Here is an 18,096-nt window from a genome sequence, read left to right as displayed (position 1 = left end):
CCGGTCGCTTGCGTCGCAACCAGTTTAGTAGAAAACAAAAAAACAGAAATCCTTGTTGCGATTCTACGGAGTGGAGTTTGGCTGAAATATGGAATGAGCTTGCCTGTTCGCACACATGCTCCCTCCTGCATACCTGCAGTCCCGGCCCAATGCTAATATGTCAGCAATGCGGGGGCCGCGCTAGCGTCTCTCATCCTCTCAGTAGTTTTGAACACCCGCAGTCCCGTTTCAGTAGTTAACGCGCTGAGGTCCGGCCCGGCCCGCTTCCCCAGGCCACCCTGCTCAAGTCACTTTGTTGTTTTTAAGAGGTTGATTTAGTTTTAAAATCAGTCCAATGCTGCAAAAAAATAATTGTATTTAGCTTTGGGGTGAATTTTCATGATGAACCAAATTGCATTGAAGTGCATTTTCGGTTCAGCCTGAAATTTCACTCATTTCTTAAATCGTCTTGTTTGTTTTTGACTGCATCTGTGTGTTACTGTACATGTGATTGGCACAGAGGGGAAATAAATAAAGACAATGGGGGAGGTGAAGCTAGGGGAAGGTCAGAAGCGTCCACCGGGTCAGGGGACCGGATGTGGGCTACAAAATAGGCGGGGATGTCGTGCGGGAACCTCGAAAGGTTTCGTAGTCCAGTCCACCCGCGCCGGTCGTTTCATTTGCACGTGTGTACGTCGTAAACGCGCAGGCACTCCTGGCAGCTGACGTAGCAGCACCAGTGGAAGATGCAGTGGCACTTCTCCTTGCGCTTCTCAGTCCGGGTGTTATGCCCGCGACCGCAGCACAGCAGGTCGCAGCCCTCGATGCCGTGCGACGACACGTTGCAGGCACGGTCCCGCGTCCCGAAGGAGCCCGTCTCCTGGTTGGGCTCGCAGAAGTTAGGCGAGCCCTCGTAGTAGACCAGGTCACGCTCGGTGGGGTGTTTGAATAAGGCGTACTTGACGCGCAGGGTCTCCACCCAGCCGCGGGACTCGCGATGCTTCTCCACCACCATCTCGGAGGCGCTGTCGTATTTGTCCTTCAGGTAGTCGCCCAACATGCGGAAGTCGGGCTGGGCCCACCAGCACGTCTTCACCTCGCAGCTCCCCGACAGGCCGTGACACTTGCAACGTAGAAGCATGTGGTCCAGGATGGTCTGGGCGACACACAACACGACATTGTTTGAGTGTCAATGCGATGATACTACTCTGGAACAGAGATGGAATCTGAGATAGAAACATTCCAAGGCCTGCGGTCATGCATACTTGACACTCGCAGACAAAAGTTTCATCGGCGGATTTGATCGTGGTGAGAAGTCACCGCGTAGGAATCCGTTTTTTTGTACATGCAGAAGTTTGATCAAAGTTTGACAGTCTCGTCTACCATTTTGATGTTCTTATCAGGCTGAATTCATTTTTGATTTTTTATTTTTTTACCGTGCGTCCCGCTTCGTTGTTGTGTCGATTCATGGCCGAGCGGGCGTCCGGTCGGTTCTCTCGGGCGTCGGCGAACTCCCGGGAGACCAGCACGCCAAACTCTGCGTCCTCGCTGCAACCGCCCCACTTCCAGCCCTCCCCGGGAGGTCCCTTGTTGTGGGAGTCGCAGCTGCACATTGTGGACGTACCCTCGGCGCAGGATCGCGTCACGGCGAAGGCCACGCCGGCCGAAGCGATGGCGTGGACAAATGCTGACTCTCTGGTTGCTGCGGGAGACGAAGGCCGGGCGGCAAACAGGCACGGGCGGGGAGGGGAGAGAGAGAGAGAGAGAGAAGGGATAGAGTGTGTCAATCGTGTTAAACATGGTCAAGAGCAAATGTGAGCTCTGCCAGAATCCAGACGCTGCTATTCAAAGTACTTCGACCCAACTCTGATCAGGACAAAGAGGATGCTCACTTGAGGATTTTCATTGCCCCCCAACTAGATGGTAACCTCAAAGATATCAACGGTGGTCGAGAGTCTGGATGCTTAACGAGAATCCCCCTTTCTCTCCACATCTCACTGGACGATAAAGGACAGTAAACACTTTGTTTACCTCGGGATGAGTGAGGACTTCTGAAAAAAAGCCGATTCCCTGCAGTGACATCAGCCCTTTGTGGCGGTGTCAGTGGGGCCTTAGCGCTCAGTGGGATCTCATGACCTCCTGTCATCCCTGAGGTGTGCTGCTTTGCATCTGGATAGTGTTTCAGGAATGTTGTCACCCCCCCACCCCCCCAGTGCCCAAGGCTTTCAGGTGAAACCTAGCAGCACGTCAGCTCATTTTCTTTGCCGACGCCCCCTTTGAAGGCAGCGGCACATTATGTAAGGCGACACCATTGTTTCATAATCGCGGCACACTTGTTGTCTGTGGCTCTGCCATGACGCACTGGAAGATACCCTGTAGTGGTGCTGGGGGGTCAGGTAGAGGCAGAAATTCCAAGAGCATGAGTTTGCCACCCACTCCGTTGGATCCCAACCGGATCGTGCTCATGGGTAAGGCTGGCGCTGCTGCTCATCAATTCCCCATTGTGTCACACTGTGTTATCCACACAAAGAACCGGCGGCCCCACCTCCCCACTCTGCCCTGAGCTGGCGTTCCCCTAAAGTCCCTTAACCAACAAGGCCGTCGTAGGGCTCCAACCTCGGTATGTCCGCCGAGAGCACATCCAGGCCAGGTTGGGAGAGATTTAGCCTGTTCATGACAGAGTCAAAAGGGCGTGTGAATGGGGCGTCCGTGGGAGCCGGACTGTGTGAGGCGCGCACCGGCCTTCATGCACAGTAGGGGTTGAGCGGAGCCCCCCGGCCCTTTTCTATTGCCTGTAATCTCATTTGGGTCCCCGCTCTCCTTTTGAGTTGACGGAGAAGCTTGGACTGCTTGCGCTGCCCACATTCATTTACTTGTGACACACACACACACACACACGCACACACACACACACACACACACACACACACACACAATCTGATTCTTTCCCAATCGGCGGCAACACAAGCGTCGACCTTCCCAAACAACGACTCCGAGGCCTCATCCCACTGTCGCTTAATATTCCGCCTGTGAGCCACCTGATGAATGCGTGCAGTGTTTGGGTGACACTTGACCGGGAACCTTCTTTAATAATTAATACAGTGCGTTGTAAACGGTGCAAAAGGTGGATGTGAGCAGAATGTGTCGGTGCTTGTGTCTTCATTGGCTGTAGCTTGGAAAAGGTGTCTATTATTGTAATTGCCCCAGTTAGTGTTTTGGCAGCACAAGTACACTTTGCAGCCCTGTGCCTCAGGCTGCAAACTGTTCTCTGCTACATGTGGAGGTTTTGTAAAGGCTTGCAGTAGCCTTTCTGAACCCGCCGCCACGCATGACTCATCCCCCCTCACACACAAAGACACAAGACCGGTCGGTTTACCTTTATCCAGCACCGGTCCGAAGATGGCCAGGTTGTCTTTGATGGTGGTGCAGTTCCAGCGGCGCCCTCGGAACTGGTGTTGACACTCCTGGATGCCCAGTTTGACTCCCTCGGCCACGCTGGGCATGATCTCGATGTAGTTGCGGCAAAAGCGCAACTGCTTGGGCACCAGGCCCGGGATGGAGCCGCACAGGATGGGTTGGGAGCCCAAAGATGAGTACTGCTGCCCCAGGGCCAGCGACCTGGGTTGGGGGGGGACAGCGACAACGTCAGCCGCTACCAACAAATCAAGGAAATCGGGTATTTGATGATGCTCCTTTTTTAAAATGGTGTCTGTAAGCTCAATTGAATTCTGTTGCTTCATTTTGTGTCCTCCATGAACTTCCTGCATTCCCAATAATGGTGAGGGTGGGGTGGGATGGAAACCTGCCGCACCACAACAGCAGACTCCTTCAACATTCATGGTGAGTCACCAATACTGACAGCTCCTGTTTATTTATTGGAAGACTAAGGGCTATGCTTCTCAATCAATCAGTCAGGGGTTGGATGAGAGTCTTTGACATGTCGGGGGGGATCTGAATACATCATTTCATCCAGACATGCAAGAACAATTGAATGCTTCCAAAGAGCTGATGTCATAGTTACAAATTCTGATCACAAAGTCAAGTGTGAAGACTTCCCCCCCGCCCCTTGAGCTAGAACGTTAAGCAATAAGAGCTAACTAGCTTTAGCAGCTGTCTTGTTCCCCCCCTCAACATATTCTGATATGATTTCGGACCTTGTGTTAGGACGGATGAGGAATGAGTCTCAGCCCTAAGGGGCCGCGAGCGGAGTCAAGATAGCATGGCTTTGGTCCCGCCCACCTGAACCTTGCTTCCTGCTTCTCCCGGCTTCTCGTAAGCCGTGAGCAACATGTCCCGACCGGGGAGGCGAACGACAGACCTCCTTAGAGGCAGCCAGCCCATCCGGGGGAATCTGCTGCAGGCGTTGGGACAAACGGCAAAGAGTGGTGGCGGTGGCGGCGGCGGCGTCAGCCAACTGCAGGCTTTGGCAGGTGCGTGCCCCGGCAAGTCCCGCATGGGGCCTCTTCTGGCCCCGGGGGGCTTTACAACCTGGTTGGGGATTTTCTCTGTAGCCATTTAAGTGGGCCCATGTGAAAGTACAGTAGCACCTTGGCTAATTGAGTCTATCTACTGAGGGAATCATTTCCACCCTTTGAAATGAGTTGAAATTCTACCCCCCAAAACAAAACACCTCAAGAAGAAACCTTTCCAAGTAGCTACTTCCCCCGAAACAGGAAGTTGGCGAAGGTGACCTTCTGATTGGAACGACTGCAAGGAAACCAATGAAAGACTCACAGACCAACTTGTCTCGTGAATAAGTCAAGCCAGCATATGCTACGTTTAGCCTGGAGTCTTCCATCTCGTATGACTTTGGGGACGTTATTTACATTCAACTCACGTTTACCTCGCAACGCGGAAGCATGAGCGAGTGTTTGTCATATTCGCCCGCAGGCGTTCGCATCACTAAGCGAAAACTCGGTCGGCCGCCGTCGCAGTGTTGTTGCCGAATCCCTCAAGAAGGTCCGCGGAGAGCCGCAGATAAGACTCTAAGTGGGCCACGAATGGTTGGCGGCTTTTCTCGTGTTGACGACTTCTTCTCCCGGCACACTTTTGATTTGTAGTCCAAAAGCTTCCGGCTGATCAGATTAAAAAAAAATAAAAAATGACAGGACCATTGAAAGTTGTTCCAACCTGTCGGGAACTCATGCCGCCGCTGCCGGAGTGCAGCGTTGGGACGAGGACGCCCTGCAGTCACGAGAGCGAAGATGAACGCGACGTAAACTTGTGAACCTTCCCGCCGAGACCATCGGAGACATTAGGCCTGATTTATGCTTATGCGGTCCTCGATAGAAAAAAAAATATATATATAACACAACAATAAGCAGCAATTTGGAACGCAGGCCCTCTTCGGTGATGATAGAACGGAAAACTCCAAGTGGAATAACTTCAGAGAGTTTCAGTTTAGTCAGCTGCGTGTTCCATGCCGCGGGGCCATCAAAGCTGAAAGCTCTTTTTGCCAGCTCACGCCTTCGCCGAGGTGCGGATAAAACAAGCGTGGTGCAGGAGCCCAAGGCGTAGCAACCGCTTGTTTTTTTTTTTTTTTTTGCACAGTGCAATTCAAAATATCAAGTCTACAGTGCTTTTAGCGTTAGCGCTAACTCGTTGGCTCCATACTCCAAAAAAACGTCAACGCTAATCAGTCCGACGCAAATCACAACTCACGCAAGAGCGTGTGGAATCTTCAGGTGTGATTGTGGAATTTGTTTGTGCAGATGAGGACATGGCGTCTTATGGAGGCTGGGGTGCTGCACGGGCGTGATCGGCACACCTTTGGCCATGTGACCTCATGTGTCTTAGATCATCACCGAGGCGCTAACAGGTGAGATGAGCCAGCTAATGAAGACTTTAAATGTTGCATGTGCTCTGAGTCCTAATAAGTTTGTAGCCTCTGGGCCTCCAAGGTTTTTCTTTGAGGAACCGGTCCGGCCTGTGTTTTAGTGCCACTAATAGTCATGCGTGCTGGAGGTGGGAGGAGGAGGGGGGGTTCTGAGTCGGGGTCTACTTTGTCATTTCCTACGTGAGCGCTGTGCATCTGCTTTGATGACGGGCCAGATTACTCTTGCTTTGAAATGTGCTCACCTCACTCTCGTGCTCCTTCATGTTGACGTCGCCTCCAAAAAAAAGCCACAAGAAGGCGGCTTGGCTTGTCTATCATGAGTAGAAAAGAATGTATTGCACTTTTTTTTTTTGTTCTCGCATGAAGCAAAGTGTGAAGTCCGAGTCGGAATCGCACCTGTCTGCAGGCTAGTGAACCTTAACCTCGGCCTCCGAGGAACGTTCCCGCCCGCTTTGCTTCTACGCTCAGCGAACGTCTGCCAATAACGGCGACATCCTCAATCCTTTCACGCCGAGCGTTCGCTCTGGGAATCGTTTAAAGCGATCCCTCCAAGTTTTTGGGGAGGGGAGGGGTGAAGGAGGAGGGGGGGGGGTGTCAGATAATGACATTCCTGAGACCCGGAGATGGACTCTTCAGCTCCATTTAAGATGCTTTGTGTATTCACGGATGCGTGACCCTCCTCCAGATCATGACTCCTCAAATCCGATTTTGATGATGGAAAACCCGCTCGCAAGAACCCTCGAGCTTCTCGAGATGTTTTGCTGTCGTCTCAATCCCCGCAGCAATTCCTGATTGCTCTCGTACGTGCATCTTCAATGCTCCCTCACAATTTACGGCCCCTCCGTCAGGCGCTGCCCGCCGGGCGACTCACTGAAACCCAACTCGAGCGAAGGGGGGGGTGTTTGCGACGACACCTGCGTTGTCACCTGGAGCCACGCAGCTAAAAATTTGTCCCCCCCTCCCCAATCAAAGGCAACCCCCACGCTTTGTTCGGGAACGCGACACCGGCGTGACGTAAGCACATCGAAGCCCCCCCCCCCCCCCTGGAAAAAAAAAACTCGCCGGTCAGAAAGCCAAGCCCCTTTGTGGCTGTTGCGCGGTGGTCCTCGTCGCAGCCAGCAGTGGGCGTCGAGCAGGCCTCGCAAAGCCAGCGCCAAGCGCTAAATGGAAGCAGAAGAGCGCGCTGGCGCTACGCGACGGTCGCCACATGCTCGCTGCGCTACCGAACGCGTAGTAGCGTTGACAAGTTGGACGGACGATGCCAGATCGCCTCTGTCACACACATACACACAAATCATTCTTACAAAACTTCTCAAAGTTCAACAGAATTGTCATTCGAGGTGAAAAGCTGTAACCATAACAAAGACTTCAACGGCTAAATTGGCGTGTTGTGTCCTGAAGAAAAAACTTTTTTTTGTTTTGTTCTTGTAAGTTTGAGTTGTTCTCAGAAATTTTTTTTTTTTTTTTTTACTTGTAACCAGACAATTTCTTAAAAATAGCGACAATAAAAAATTCTTGTAAGGTACACACTTTTCTTGAAAATGACTTATTTTCAGAAATAATTTTTAGTCCCAAAGTGCTTTTTTTTTTGCTCAATAATACGAATGCATGTTCCTAAAATGTCATGAAAATTCAACATATTCGATCAAATTCTGACTTTTTGAGTTGAATTGCTTTTTTTTTTCGGTGAAATTCAGTTGGTGCTTTTCTGTAATTTCTCTCGCAATTGAGTCCAATTGTCTTTTTGAAATCAAATGTATATTTTGCGTCTTGCCGAATGAACTTTTTTTTTTGGCCCCTATGATTTGTCAATGCTATCGACCCCGGCGTTACACTCGTTAATTTTTTTTTCTTCTTCTTCTTCCCAGAACACGTTGTCGGGGCTTGCCGGCGGGCCGTCGTACTCACCACCAGATGGGATAGCCTCCGAGCACCCGCGAGCCGCACAGCCACACGCACAGCAAATATCCAATCAGGTACAAATCCATGAGACCAGCCTGGTTGCGAGCTTCAACGCATGGAAGCTCCGCTTTCCCTCAAAATGATTTGGGGGGAAATTTTCAGGAGCGACACACAGAGGAGGATTCAATTGAAAATGTCGAAAAGAAGAAGCAGCGTCCTGTTGTTCGCGTCGGGTCGGGAAAGTGTGCGAGGCTCCTGGTGGCTGCCAGAAAGAAAAGTGAGTGACGCTCCTCTCCTCTCCTTCCTTCCCTCCCTCTCTTCTTCTCCTTCTTCTTTCCCAAAAGGTAGATGTCTTCCTCTCGCTGGACTTTTTTTCTTCTCCCTCAGGATGCCTCATCCACAGGCCCAATATTAAATGGGAGGGAGGGGAGGAGGGAGGTGAAGTTGGGGGGGGGGGGGGGAGGTTGGAGATGTCAGCTGGCAAGCCAATCGCAGGAGATGGCCCTAGGTTACGAAAAAAAAAAATATTATTCCTTTCCATCTGTCAATCACCCCCCCCCCATACCTATCCTCCAGTCATGTGCAGAGTGGGCGGGGAGTATGGAGAAGGTAACTTGTTTCCACCCCCCCCCCCCCCCCAAAAAAAAATGTCGAGAAGGTTGCGGCCTGACTAATTGATCCGGATATCAGCAGGCGAGCGCATGTTGCCGCACGCCGCCGAACAAGGGTGGGAGGGGGGGTGCAGAATGTATACAGTGAATTTTCCAAATTGTTGCCCGCCCCAATGAGGGGGGGGCAGGGGTATGAAAGGGGCCACAATAAAGCCATAAAGTGTGATGGCGACCGGGCCAGGCATGCTGCGGCTTAAAGGCGACACTTTTTTTTTTTTTTTTTACATCAACACCATTGTCATTCTGATAGGTGGAGGGGAGGGGGAGGCGAGAGAGTGAAGGAAGGGTGGGTGGCTCGTGATGGATGGCCTGGAGTCATCCGATTCACATACGAGGAAACTGATCAGCCTGAATAGCGACAAGATAGCCAGCATCAAAGGAGAGGCGCACCACGCCAGACGACTAGACGGCCCGTCCCGTCGCGCCACGCGGCTGCGATGCCGCACGCGGCAAAACAAGACTTGCTTGGCGCTTCTTCCTGGTAGACTATTTTTTTTTTTTTGCCTGTTATGGAAATGTACAAGTCCTGTCATTAGACATTGCGCTGATCCGACTGATATGCGCGCCTTGGCCACCAGGAGGCAGTATAATGCAGACTTATCGTGGAGCTAGGCGCAGTAATATGAGTTGTTCTTTGGAGAGGATAAAGAATATATGCCTGCAGTTGTTGTTATATATATATATATATATGAAAAGAGGATGAAGAAAAGGAGATTGTTCTTGTCCCCGAGCTCGGAGATCCCCATCCAAGTAGCAGAGGTCGTGATGCGTTCGGGACTTTTTAACGCTGAGGCGCTGACATGTCTTCAAATGACGAGCGATTGAAAATGCCTCACAGGAATGTTGATGTGTCACACAAAAAAACCAAGGCCTCGCCCTCGCGAAGCTTCTTCTGCCCCACCTGCAGGCGGAGCGCGCGTTTTTGGTTCTTGAAAGAAGACGCCCTTTTGATTGGCGGCCCGCCGCCCGGCGACCGCCAGATGGCAACCGGAGCCCTCGACGGCTCCCCGTCCCCGAAGGTCTCATTTCCACTCGGAGCACGTCATCCCCGTTGACGAGCGCATTATCATAAAAGATAGGTCACTGTTTCTGGTTCTGTTTAGTGGTTCTGGTTGTTCATTGTGACAGGTTCAATTCACAGAGGCGGGGGGGCGGGGTCTACTTTCGATTAGGTTCTGGTTCTTCTTTGTGGAAAATTCGGAGTTGAATTGTTGTTTGATGGTTGGTTTGATGGCACACCCGGTGAGCAGAGTGTGCGGAGGTCAGCGTTAAAGTTCCCCCCTTGGAGCCTCCTCACTCACAGAGTGCCCTTTATGTGACAACAAAGAGGAAGAAGAACCACTGGACCTGCCACTGGAGGTAGAGAACAGGGTGGCGGGGGTCCCATCCAGGATGTCCGTGTGTCACGCCAGCAGCCCGCAGATCTGTTTTCCATCACCGGCGTTGTCGCGTTATTACGACAGCGTCAGAAATGTGCCGAGCTCAGCGTTGGGATTTTTTTTGGATGACGAGCTGGTTACGATGGGGAATGTGACACGACACGGTTTTGATTGACGAGCGCGGGGCCCAGGCCACGCGGTCTGCGGTCGGACGCCCGACAACACTGGAAGCGTGTTTCCTCGCTCCGGGCCAACGTGGCTGGAAGCGGCCCCGGCGGTTAAGGTCAACAACGTCGCAGCCAACCCATGTCTTTCGCTCACACACACGCTGCTAGCCCGTGGCCCGGCGTACATTCGAGGGGGGGGGGGGCTGCCACAGGAGGAAGGGGGTGTGTGAAGGGGGGTGTCAATGAGGTCCCCCACTGGGCTGGTTTCTACGGTGACCTGAGAAAGGCCGTAAGTAGGTCCGGCCCTTTCTCAGGCCTAATCAGCGTATTAGCACAAAAGAGGACATGTGTTGACCCCCCCCCCCCCATCACACACACACACCCTGCCGCCCCTCCCCATCCCCACCGCTCCGTCCAACAGCGTGGCTGGACACAGACAGCCAATAAAACTCGGATTAGGAGGCTATCAACACACACTGAGCTGTAGCCACAAACTTTGTGAACACGCCTCGACCCCGCCCCCCCCCCTCCACCTTCCGCTGCCATCTTTCCGCTTTATTCGTTGCCTTTTTTTGAGACCCCTTCGCCTCCTTTCAGCTCCGTAAGCTCCTCGCACAATAGATTCCAAGAAATGACTCATTTTGTCGGCAAACTCGGAACCGGGATCACAATCGTTTTTTTCACCGCCAAGAATGTCAAGGAAATTGTCATTGATGGTTGGAGTCACAAAGACACCAGAACAATAGACATATATGTAGGTATGCATATTCTATGTTTATAAATATGTATCAAATCAGTTCCCGCCAAGCTCCACCAGGCCTTCGTGTTGCAAGGTTCTCGGCATTTTCCCAAAAGGAGTTTTTATGTCGCTTGTAAATCACATGACTCGAATATGAGTCATGTGATAGCAGTAATGGCGCTCGCCAACATGTCTGTGATAGCACTTTGACTCAGAAGGTAATCAGAATATGTCATGTCATCAAATTTGATTCAAATGAATAAATAGGAATCTAATCATAAATATTCCTCAAGCTATTTTTGACCAAATAAAGTGTCCAGCAAGCAGGTCACTCTGTTAATCTCAATAATGTCCTTTTTTTTATTTTTTATAGAGTTCCTGTGCGACACATCCTGGAAGTGTTTGGTTGGATCATATCGCTGCCTTTTGTTGGAATGGGAGACAAAGAGAGACAAGAACTCTTGGTGCTAATGAAACCCTTTTCATGAGAGCAGCAAACACTCCATCCAATGTTATTTTTTTGAGGGGGGGTCATGGTGGTAGGCCACTTTTGAGCCGGACACTGAGGCGTCCTAATTAAAGGCCACTTATGCCCCACAAAGTGCTGCGTTGCAGGTCGGTGTCATTGAAGGAGGAGGCAGGGGGGGGGTCGGGGATTCATGGCACTCGTAAACAAGGAGAACCCAGGACAGCGGGGATGGAAAGGGGGGGGGTTACGGACTTTGTTCACACAAGATGAAGAGTCAACAGCTCCCCCCCCCCTCCCGCCTAGAAAAAAAAAAAATCCACCCCCCTCATCAGCCATCTTCTCTAATAAGCAGCACCTACACAGGAGCAGCGACTACAATGCCGGCAGCTCACTCGCTCCCCTCCTCTTGCTCTCAATCACTGCTGGGACAATAAGGGGGAACCCCCTAATGCCCCCACCTCCACCACACCATTGCACCGCCCCCCCCCCCCCCCCCTTGAAACAGACACTTCTTTTATTGAAATTCTTTGCTGTTCTAATCCTCCGCTTCCTCCAAGCCTAATAATGGACTCCCTGCATCATCAGCCTTTTCCAGCCCAAGCCGCTGTCACGTCACAACGTCACAACTCGGTCCACCTAAGTACCACTGACAGGTGTATCTGCAATGATATGGCAAATTTGCTTCCTGTAAACCCAAAGATAAAAATAGCAACAACAAAAAATCTACAAATCATGAAATATAGAGATATTTATGGATCATATCTCTTGGCATGTTGAAATTGTGTTGTATTATTTTATTCATTTACGACTTATTAACTGAATAAATGTGTGTCTTCTAATGCTGGTTACATGCCTGGTCTTTTTTTTTGACATTTTAGTCCTTGTTGAAATTTTGAATTTTTAGTAAAAACTATTGCTTTGGCGCCATCCTCGGGTTAAACACCGCACTGCATGTCAACTTGCCTTTTAATTATTCGATGTTTTTTGGGTAAGCAATACAATATGTACTTATCTGACATTTACACGACAAACCAAGCCATTTAAAATCGGATAAGTATTTGAGAATGTTGAGAATCTACAGTTATTTAAATCTTCGTGCTCCATTGACTGTTAGTATTGTAGAGGACTGACTAATCGACGAAGATGAGTTTTGGGCATTTTGGCCAAAAAACGTTGTTTTAGCGCCACCCTCGGGCTAAACACTGCACTGCATGTGAATTTCTTAATTTCAATTTGATGTTTTTAAGTATGCAAAAATCGTAATTGTCGATTTATATTGCGCTTTTCTATAGAAGTCTATACTCAATGGGGTCATAAAATTATTATTTTTATTATTATTATTATTATTATTATTATTATTATTATTATGGTTAATCAATGTAGTCTTTATTTACACTACTACTACTACTACTACTACTACTACTACCAATAATAATAATAATAATAATAATAATAATAATCTAACTGAGACGCATGTTTTTAAAAATTCCTTAAAATTCTAATGTAGAAAAGCAGCTTTTTGTAATAAGTTATCCCTCTTCCAGTCAATGGAGCACGAATTTTGAAATATTAATTGATTCTCAACTCTCATAAATACTCATCGGATTTTTAAACGGCGTGATTTGTCGAGTAAATGTAAAAAATGTAGTTATTTTATTGCGAAAAGTCGAATAAAGACAAATTCACGTGCAGTACAATGTTTAACCCGGGGATGGCGCTAAAACAACGTTTTTTGCCCAAAAGTCATTATATCGCCTTTCCTAAAGTCGAATGAAAACAGTCAAATGCTGTTAAGGAAAGAGAAACGCATTCAACTTTGTTTGCTTTTCTGCCGTTTCCTCCTCGTTATGTCCCAGTTCGACTATTACTTGGAGTCAGTCAGCATCATGACTGACATCTGTTTCCACAAATCTATTGATGTAGCAATATATCAATAAAAAAAAAAATCGAATACAATAATATGGCAAATTTGCTTCATGTGAACGCAAAGAAAAAACAAGAAAAAACATAGTACATGTTGCTTGAGGAGATACTAGTGATTCATTGTAGTGTTAAAAAAAAAATCTAAACATTATACTTTGTCCTAACTTTGAAATTGAAAGCTCAGATGTATGCCCAGGGCTCCGGGTGTCACATAACATTGCATGCCAGCAGAACACAGTCGACCTTTGGCCTTGGGCTATCTGGCCTGAATTAGTACAGGGGCGGCGCTTATCTGGAACATGACCCTGTTGATGTTGAAAGCGGTTCAGCTGTCACTCATCTTTTTTTGGGTTATTTACTTTATTTTTGGCCGCTGGCACAGTTGTACAATATCTCCCATTGTTTGCTCAGATCAAGTGTGAACTTGAGAGCCAGCCATGAACACTTTTTTTTTTTTTTTTTTTTTTTACTTAAGGACAAAACAGTGGATCAATCAAATCAATTAAAAATGTGTTTAATTCTGGAAAATATTCCCATAGAATTCAGCCACAGTAGCCAATGCTCATCTTTATCCCAAATATTTATGAAAGTAGTCGATATAAGCGCCATTGTGCACTCATAATAGTTTAGGAGCTGATTTGCCACATCCAACATGGCGTCTACACTGACGTAGGGCCATAACGGGTCAACCTGCTCAATGCTGAGCCTTCCGCTTGAGCCAAGCCAACCAATCACAGACTAGAGCGAGGCAGCTAGGCGGAACCTTAGAGGCTGAACTCTGACCGCGGCGCGGGGGCGATTAGAGATGACGTCAGGCCGCTAATTAGCGCCGTGTTGTCAGCTGTGCTGTGGAAAAACGACAGAAAAGAAACAGTCGTCTTTTTTCTGTTCTTGGCTGTTTTGTTAACATTTTTAAACACTTCGCTCTGGTCACCGAGAAGATGCGAGCGGTCGTTCCGTAAACCAGAGCCTCGCCGAAACCGACGCCGGGATAACGGAACCTGCTCAGGTTGGTGTCGGAGCCATTTTTGTCTGCTTTGTGAAAAGCTAAGGAGCCGTGTAGCCATTTTAGCTAGCTGGCGACAAGTTAAGCTTTATTGTTTACTTTTGGTTTTATACGATACTTGAGTATCATTTTGTTAACCACCTTAAACGCTGCCTTCTGCTTGGCTAATTACTAGTTTGGGTTTAGGGACACGCCCACCACAGTAGTCATAATAGTCATAACTACAAAGGATAGTGTATAAATAACCCACTTGGACACTATTTGTCTGGTATATTTTGGGCATTTTGAGTCATATGTTGTAAATGAGTGGTCACCATGACCGCCTTGCAGTTCTGATGTTCCCAGTTCTCAGCTCTTGGCCTTTGATGTTTTTGTACATTTGACTGAGAAGTAGTTTCAGCTCCTGCACTTATCCCTGTAGCAGCAGGTGACGCCACCATGAACGTGGGTACGGCACACAGCGAGGTGAACCCCAACACGCGGGTGATGAACAGCCGCGGCATGTGGCTGTCGTACATCCTGGGCATCGGCCTGTTGCACGTCATCCTGCTCAGCATCCCTTTCGCCAGCGTACCCGTGGTGTGGACCCTCACCAATCTGATTCACAACCTGGTAGGCCTACCTTGTCTTTCTTCAACACCAAACACCCAAATAATACCCAAGTGGTTTCAATGATGTCATTGTGTTTTTTTTTGTGAAAAACTGCAGTGCATGTACCTACTCCTGCACACCGTCAAAGGGACGCCCTTCGAGACCCCCGACCAGGGCAAGGCCCGCCTGCTCACGCACTGGGAGCAGATGGACTACGGCGTGCAGTTCACCGCCTCGCGCAAGTTCCTCACCATCACCCCCATCGTCCTGTAAGGGGGGAAAAAAAAAATATCTTAACATTTTCTTTATGTCACCACTCATGTTTTCATACAACACAGCAATGTGGAGTTCTATTTTTCTGATTAAAATACACATTATGATAATACTGGTGCCCAGCCCAAACAGTGCTGGCTGCAACACTTTTATACGACTTCCTACTCACACATGCAGATGAAAAATGTACTTCGAGTGTCTCAAATTTTACGGACAAAATGACCATTTACATCTGTCTGTCTTATACTGCCCCCAGGTGGCCAAAGGCGTACTGCAGCGCAATGGCCAGTCTGTTGATGCAAACTGTGATCACATCTTTTTCATTCCCTTCCATTACATCATCACTCCATGTTTTTGTAACTTGAAATATTATAGTGTTATGACACCTCCGAATTCCATACTTGTCACTTGATAATTGATTGGTCTTTGCTGTTGTGTTTGGCGCAGGTACATCCTCACCAGCTTTTACACCAAATACGACCGCGTGCACTTTTTGGTCAACACGGTGTCGCTGCTCACCGTGCTCATTCCCAAGCTGCCGCAACTGCACGGCGTCCGCCTCTTCGGGATCAATAAGTACTGATCGGGTTGGGGCCCCAGAAGAGAAGCCTCCACAGAGGACAACGCGTGGCAATGTTTTTCTGACTTTAAGACTGAAAAGCGTTCAGATGGGATTAGATGCTAGTTAGCGTTTCTCCGATGAGCCGGGAGAAGTTTGGGGGGGGAGGGCAGCCCCAGTAGAGACACGTCTCAGCATGATCAGTATGTGGGTCCGCAGCCACGGCCGCTTTTGTAGCATTTCATGTTGATACTTCATATTTATTATTCTTGTTCTTGTTTATTCCGGCGTATCCGCTGTCGCCATTAAAAGGGCTGAAATGGTTTGATTTTAAGGGAAGTTGTTAACTAGTTGTCTTGTGATCCTGTATATATAAACAAATATATATATATCTACAGTATTTTTCAAACTCACTCTTGTCGAGTGTCGTATTTGTGCTCACGAGGGTCACTGATGACTCGTGGTAAGAGGTGGAGCACACCCGCGACTGGTCGCCAGCCATTCACAGGTACCATTTTGAGTCATTCCAATGTTTGAATTTGCATAAGATTCTTGATTTGTTTTAATCCGTGAATTCTAATTTAGGGATTAAATGCGGATCACGTCCTGGACTGGTCCCCATCCAGATTTGTCCTCGTGCACTGTTTTCAGGTAATCCTTCTCATGACAATTGCTTCCTGTTGTGCTACTTTGCTATCCTGTATGCCAACAGCAAAATAATATTGAACACTGTGGAAAAAAATATAAGACTTTGAGGATGAAGGAAAATGGGTGGAGAATTTTCCCAGGATGTCATACAAACTACGTGTGGGGGGGCGAATTGCCCACCAGAGAGCAGCAAATATTAGTATGCCATCTTTACTACCAGGCAGACGTCAATATCTAATCTTTTCAGTCACCGAGTTTCCTATTATGTTTTTTTTTTCTTGTCTCGCATTTCACAAAGAAAAGCGCACTAATGTGCAAACATCCCGTTCGTTACGCTTTTACATAATTCATAGTAAATTGTAAAGCCTCCTTTCCATGTTGTTGTAACCATGGCAACCAAGCAGCGATGTGACTATAAATATTGTCTGTGCGCACGCTTGTAGTCGACACTGAAGAAAACAAAACAGGGATCTTTATAGTCAATTAATGATGCGGAAGAGCATTTAAAATGAAGATGACATTAATTTAATGGTAAAAACCTAAAAAAATCAAGGCACCTTCGAATCAGACCTTGTAAATGTCAAAAAGCTTTTCAATCTGACTTGGCGCCGCTTGCATCTATCCAAAGGCAACGCATCCATCTCGGAAGAAAAAAAAAATCCCGCTGACATTTTTGGCTCAAGGGCACCCGCAGACAAAAAAAAACAAGACCTTTTCAACAGCTCGGTGCATTCCACAGTGCAGAAAGAATTTCCAGGAAGGTTTTGTTCATTTTCAAGATGAAACTTTGTCGAGGATTAAACTGTTGCCGGGCGGAATGCAACAAATGATCAATAGGCAACAAATCAATTGTTCCTTTTTTTTTTTTTAACCTTCAAGGCGCGGGCGAATCCATCAGCGCAAACTAACCCGATGTGCAGTATGTGCACGTATTATCCTTTCCCTGGCCTCCTCTTAATGGATCATGTCGTCGTTTGAATTATTCATCGACGATGACATGTCAGTGATGTAAACCAACGTGCACGGGTCATAAATAATCTGTGTGCCGAGGATTCCCAGGACACCAAACAGGCCGTTGACCTGAAATCCCCCCCCGAAGGTTCGCCGGGAGTTCCGCTAACACCCCAGGCTAAATTTAGCTCCTCCCTGATTTTGATGCCTCAATGGAGATGAATCCCCCGCTCCCCTCGTACTTCCTTGACACCAATTACGGGATAGGCCTCCGGCTCGCCTGACCTTTGACGAAGGCCACGTGTCCTCAAAAGTGGACTTTTTTTGGCAGGGCTCAGTTCCATCCACAAGCTGACGCTCCCGGTCTCTCCCTAACGGGTCGATGTGACAAGATGGAGCGTCAGCGGCCCGGCGGGCCTTGCCTCATCACTTTGCCCGAGGGCGAGGAGTCACTCCCATGAGCTCCTTATCGATCAGTGCGAGAGGAAGCTATTTGGTCCGTCGAAGAAGGAAAAAGAATAGATGCAGGAAAACCGCAGGTTGCCAACCCGAGCACCTCGGACGCGACGCAAAGTCGCGCTCGAGAGAACCGTGTTGAGGAACATGTTTCTAAAAATAGGCGGCGCCTTTCATCAGATTTTGCATGGAGGCTCAAGAAGAGGCAGGAGACTCTTTGATGGGGTTTGCATTTTTTAACACCGCCGCAGCATGCAGAATGCATGCCAAAGCTTTTAGCATGCGGCTGTTTAAATTTGATTTGATGTCGCCAAGGCAGCAGGCTGCATACATAAAGTATGCGGGCATAAGTATTGGGACACCGCTCTGAATCAAACGTCAACCAAAAGAGGTCGAGTCAATAAGGCAGGAAAAAAAAAATTGCAAGGCAGAGAAATGTAAACTGAGGGCGATTAACACTGACAGCAACATATTTGGGATTTAAAAAAAAATTTTTTTATTGATGTTATGCCCAGCTATCAAAACAGTCACATTTAATTTCGACTTC

At 48.4% G+C, this 18,096-nt stretch overlaps 2 protein-coding genes and 1 long non-coding RNA gene across 4 annotated transcripts; 2 read left to right on the top strand and 1 right to left on the bottom strand.

The window, feature by feature from the left end:
* Positions 1–655: 655 nt before the first annotated feature.
* wnt3 (wingless-type MMTV integration site family, member 3) lies at positions 656–7,803 on the bottom strand. The gene is made up of 4 exons (XM_085903395.1): positions 7,724–7,803; positions 3,356–3,597; positions 1,416–1,681; positions 656–1,135 (listed from the first exon to the last, which is right to left on the bottom strand). Exons 1-4 carry the CDS (start codon positions 7,801–7,803, stop codon positions 656–658), a joined length of 1,068 nt encoding a protein of 355 aa, XP_085759521.1.
* On the top strand, positions 3,642–11,298 carry LOC147039370 (uncharacterized). The gene is made up of 6 exons (XR_015063279.1): positions 3,642–3,819; positions 4,144–4,409; positions 5,691–5,797; positions 7,684–7,791; positions 7,880–7,994; positions 11,047–11,298. It is a non-coding gene; the product is annotated as an uncharacterized LOC147039370 (long non-coding RNA).
* Positions 11,299–13,864: 2,566 nt separating this feature from the next.
* LOC147039369 (ORM1-like protein 3) lies at positions 13,865–15,533 on the top strand. Of its 2 annotated transcripts, none has more exons than XM_085904832.1 (4): positions 13,865–14,074; positions 14,496–14,683; positions 14,780–14,931; positions 15,383–15,533. In XM_085904832.1, the coding sequence occupies exons 2-4, from the start codon at positions 14,510–14,512 to the stop codon at positions 15,516–15,518; spliced, it is 462 nt and encodes a 153-aa protein (XP_085760958.1). In that variant the 5' UTR covers positions 13,865–14,074; positions 14,496–14,509; the 3' UTR covers positions 15,519–15,533. The 2 variants fall into 2 exon arrangements, with proteins under 2 accessions (XP_085760958.1, XP_085760957.1); XM_085904831.1 differs by having other exon boundaries at positions 14,493–14,683.
* Positions 15,534–18,096: the final 2,563 nt, after the last annotated feature.

Source organism: Syngnathus leptorhynchus, chromosome 22, assembly GCF_054491065.1.
Source record: "Syngnathus leptorhynchus isolate UIUO chromosome 22, UIUO_Slep, whole genome shotgun sequence".
In the NCBI taxonomy this organism is placed as follows: Eukaryota; Metazoa; Chordata; class Actinopteri; order Syngnathiformes; family Syngnathidae; genus Syngnathus; species Syngnathus leptorhynchus.
Note: the sequence above shows the minus strand (reverse complement) of the source record. Positions and strands in the feature narration are given on the sequence as shown.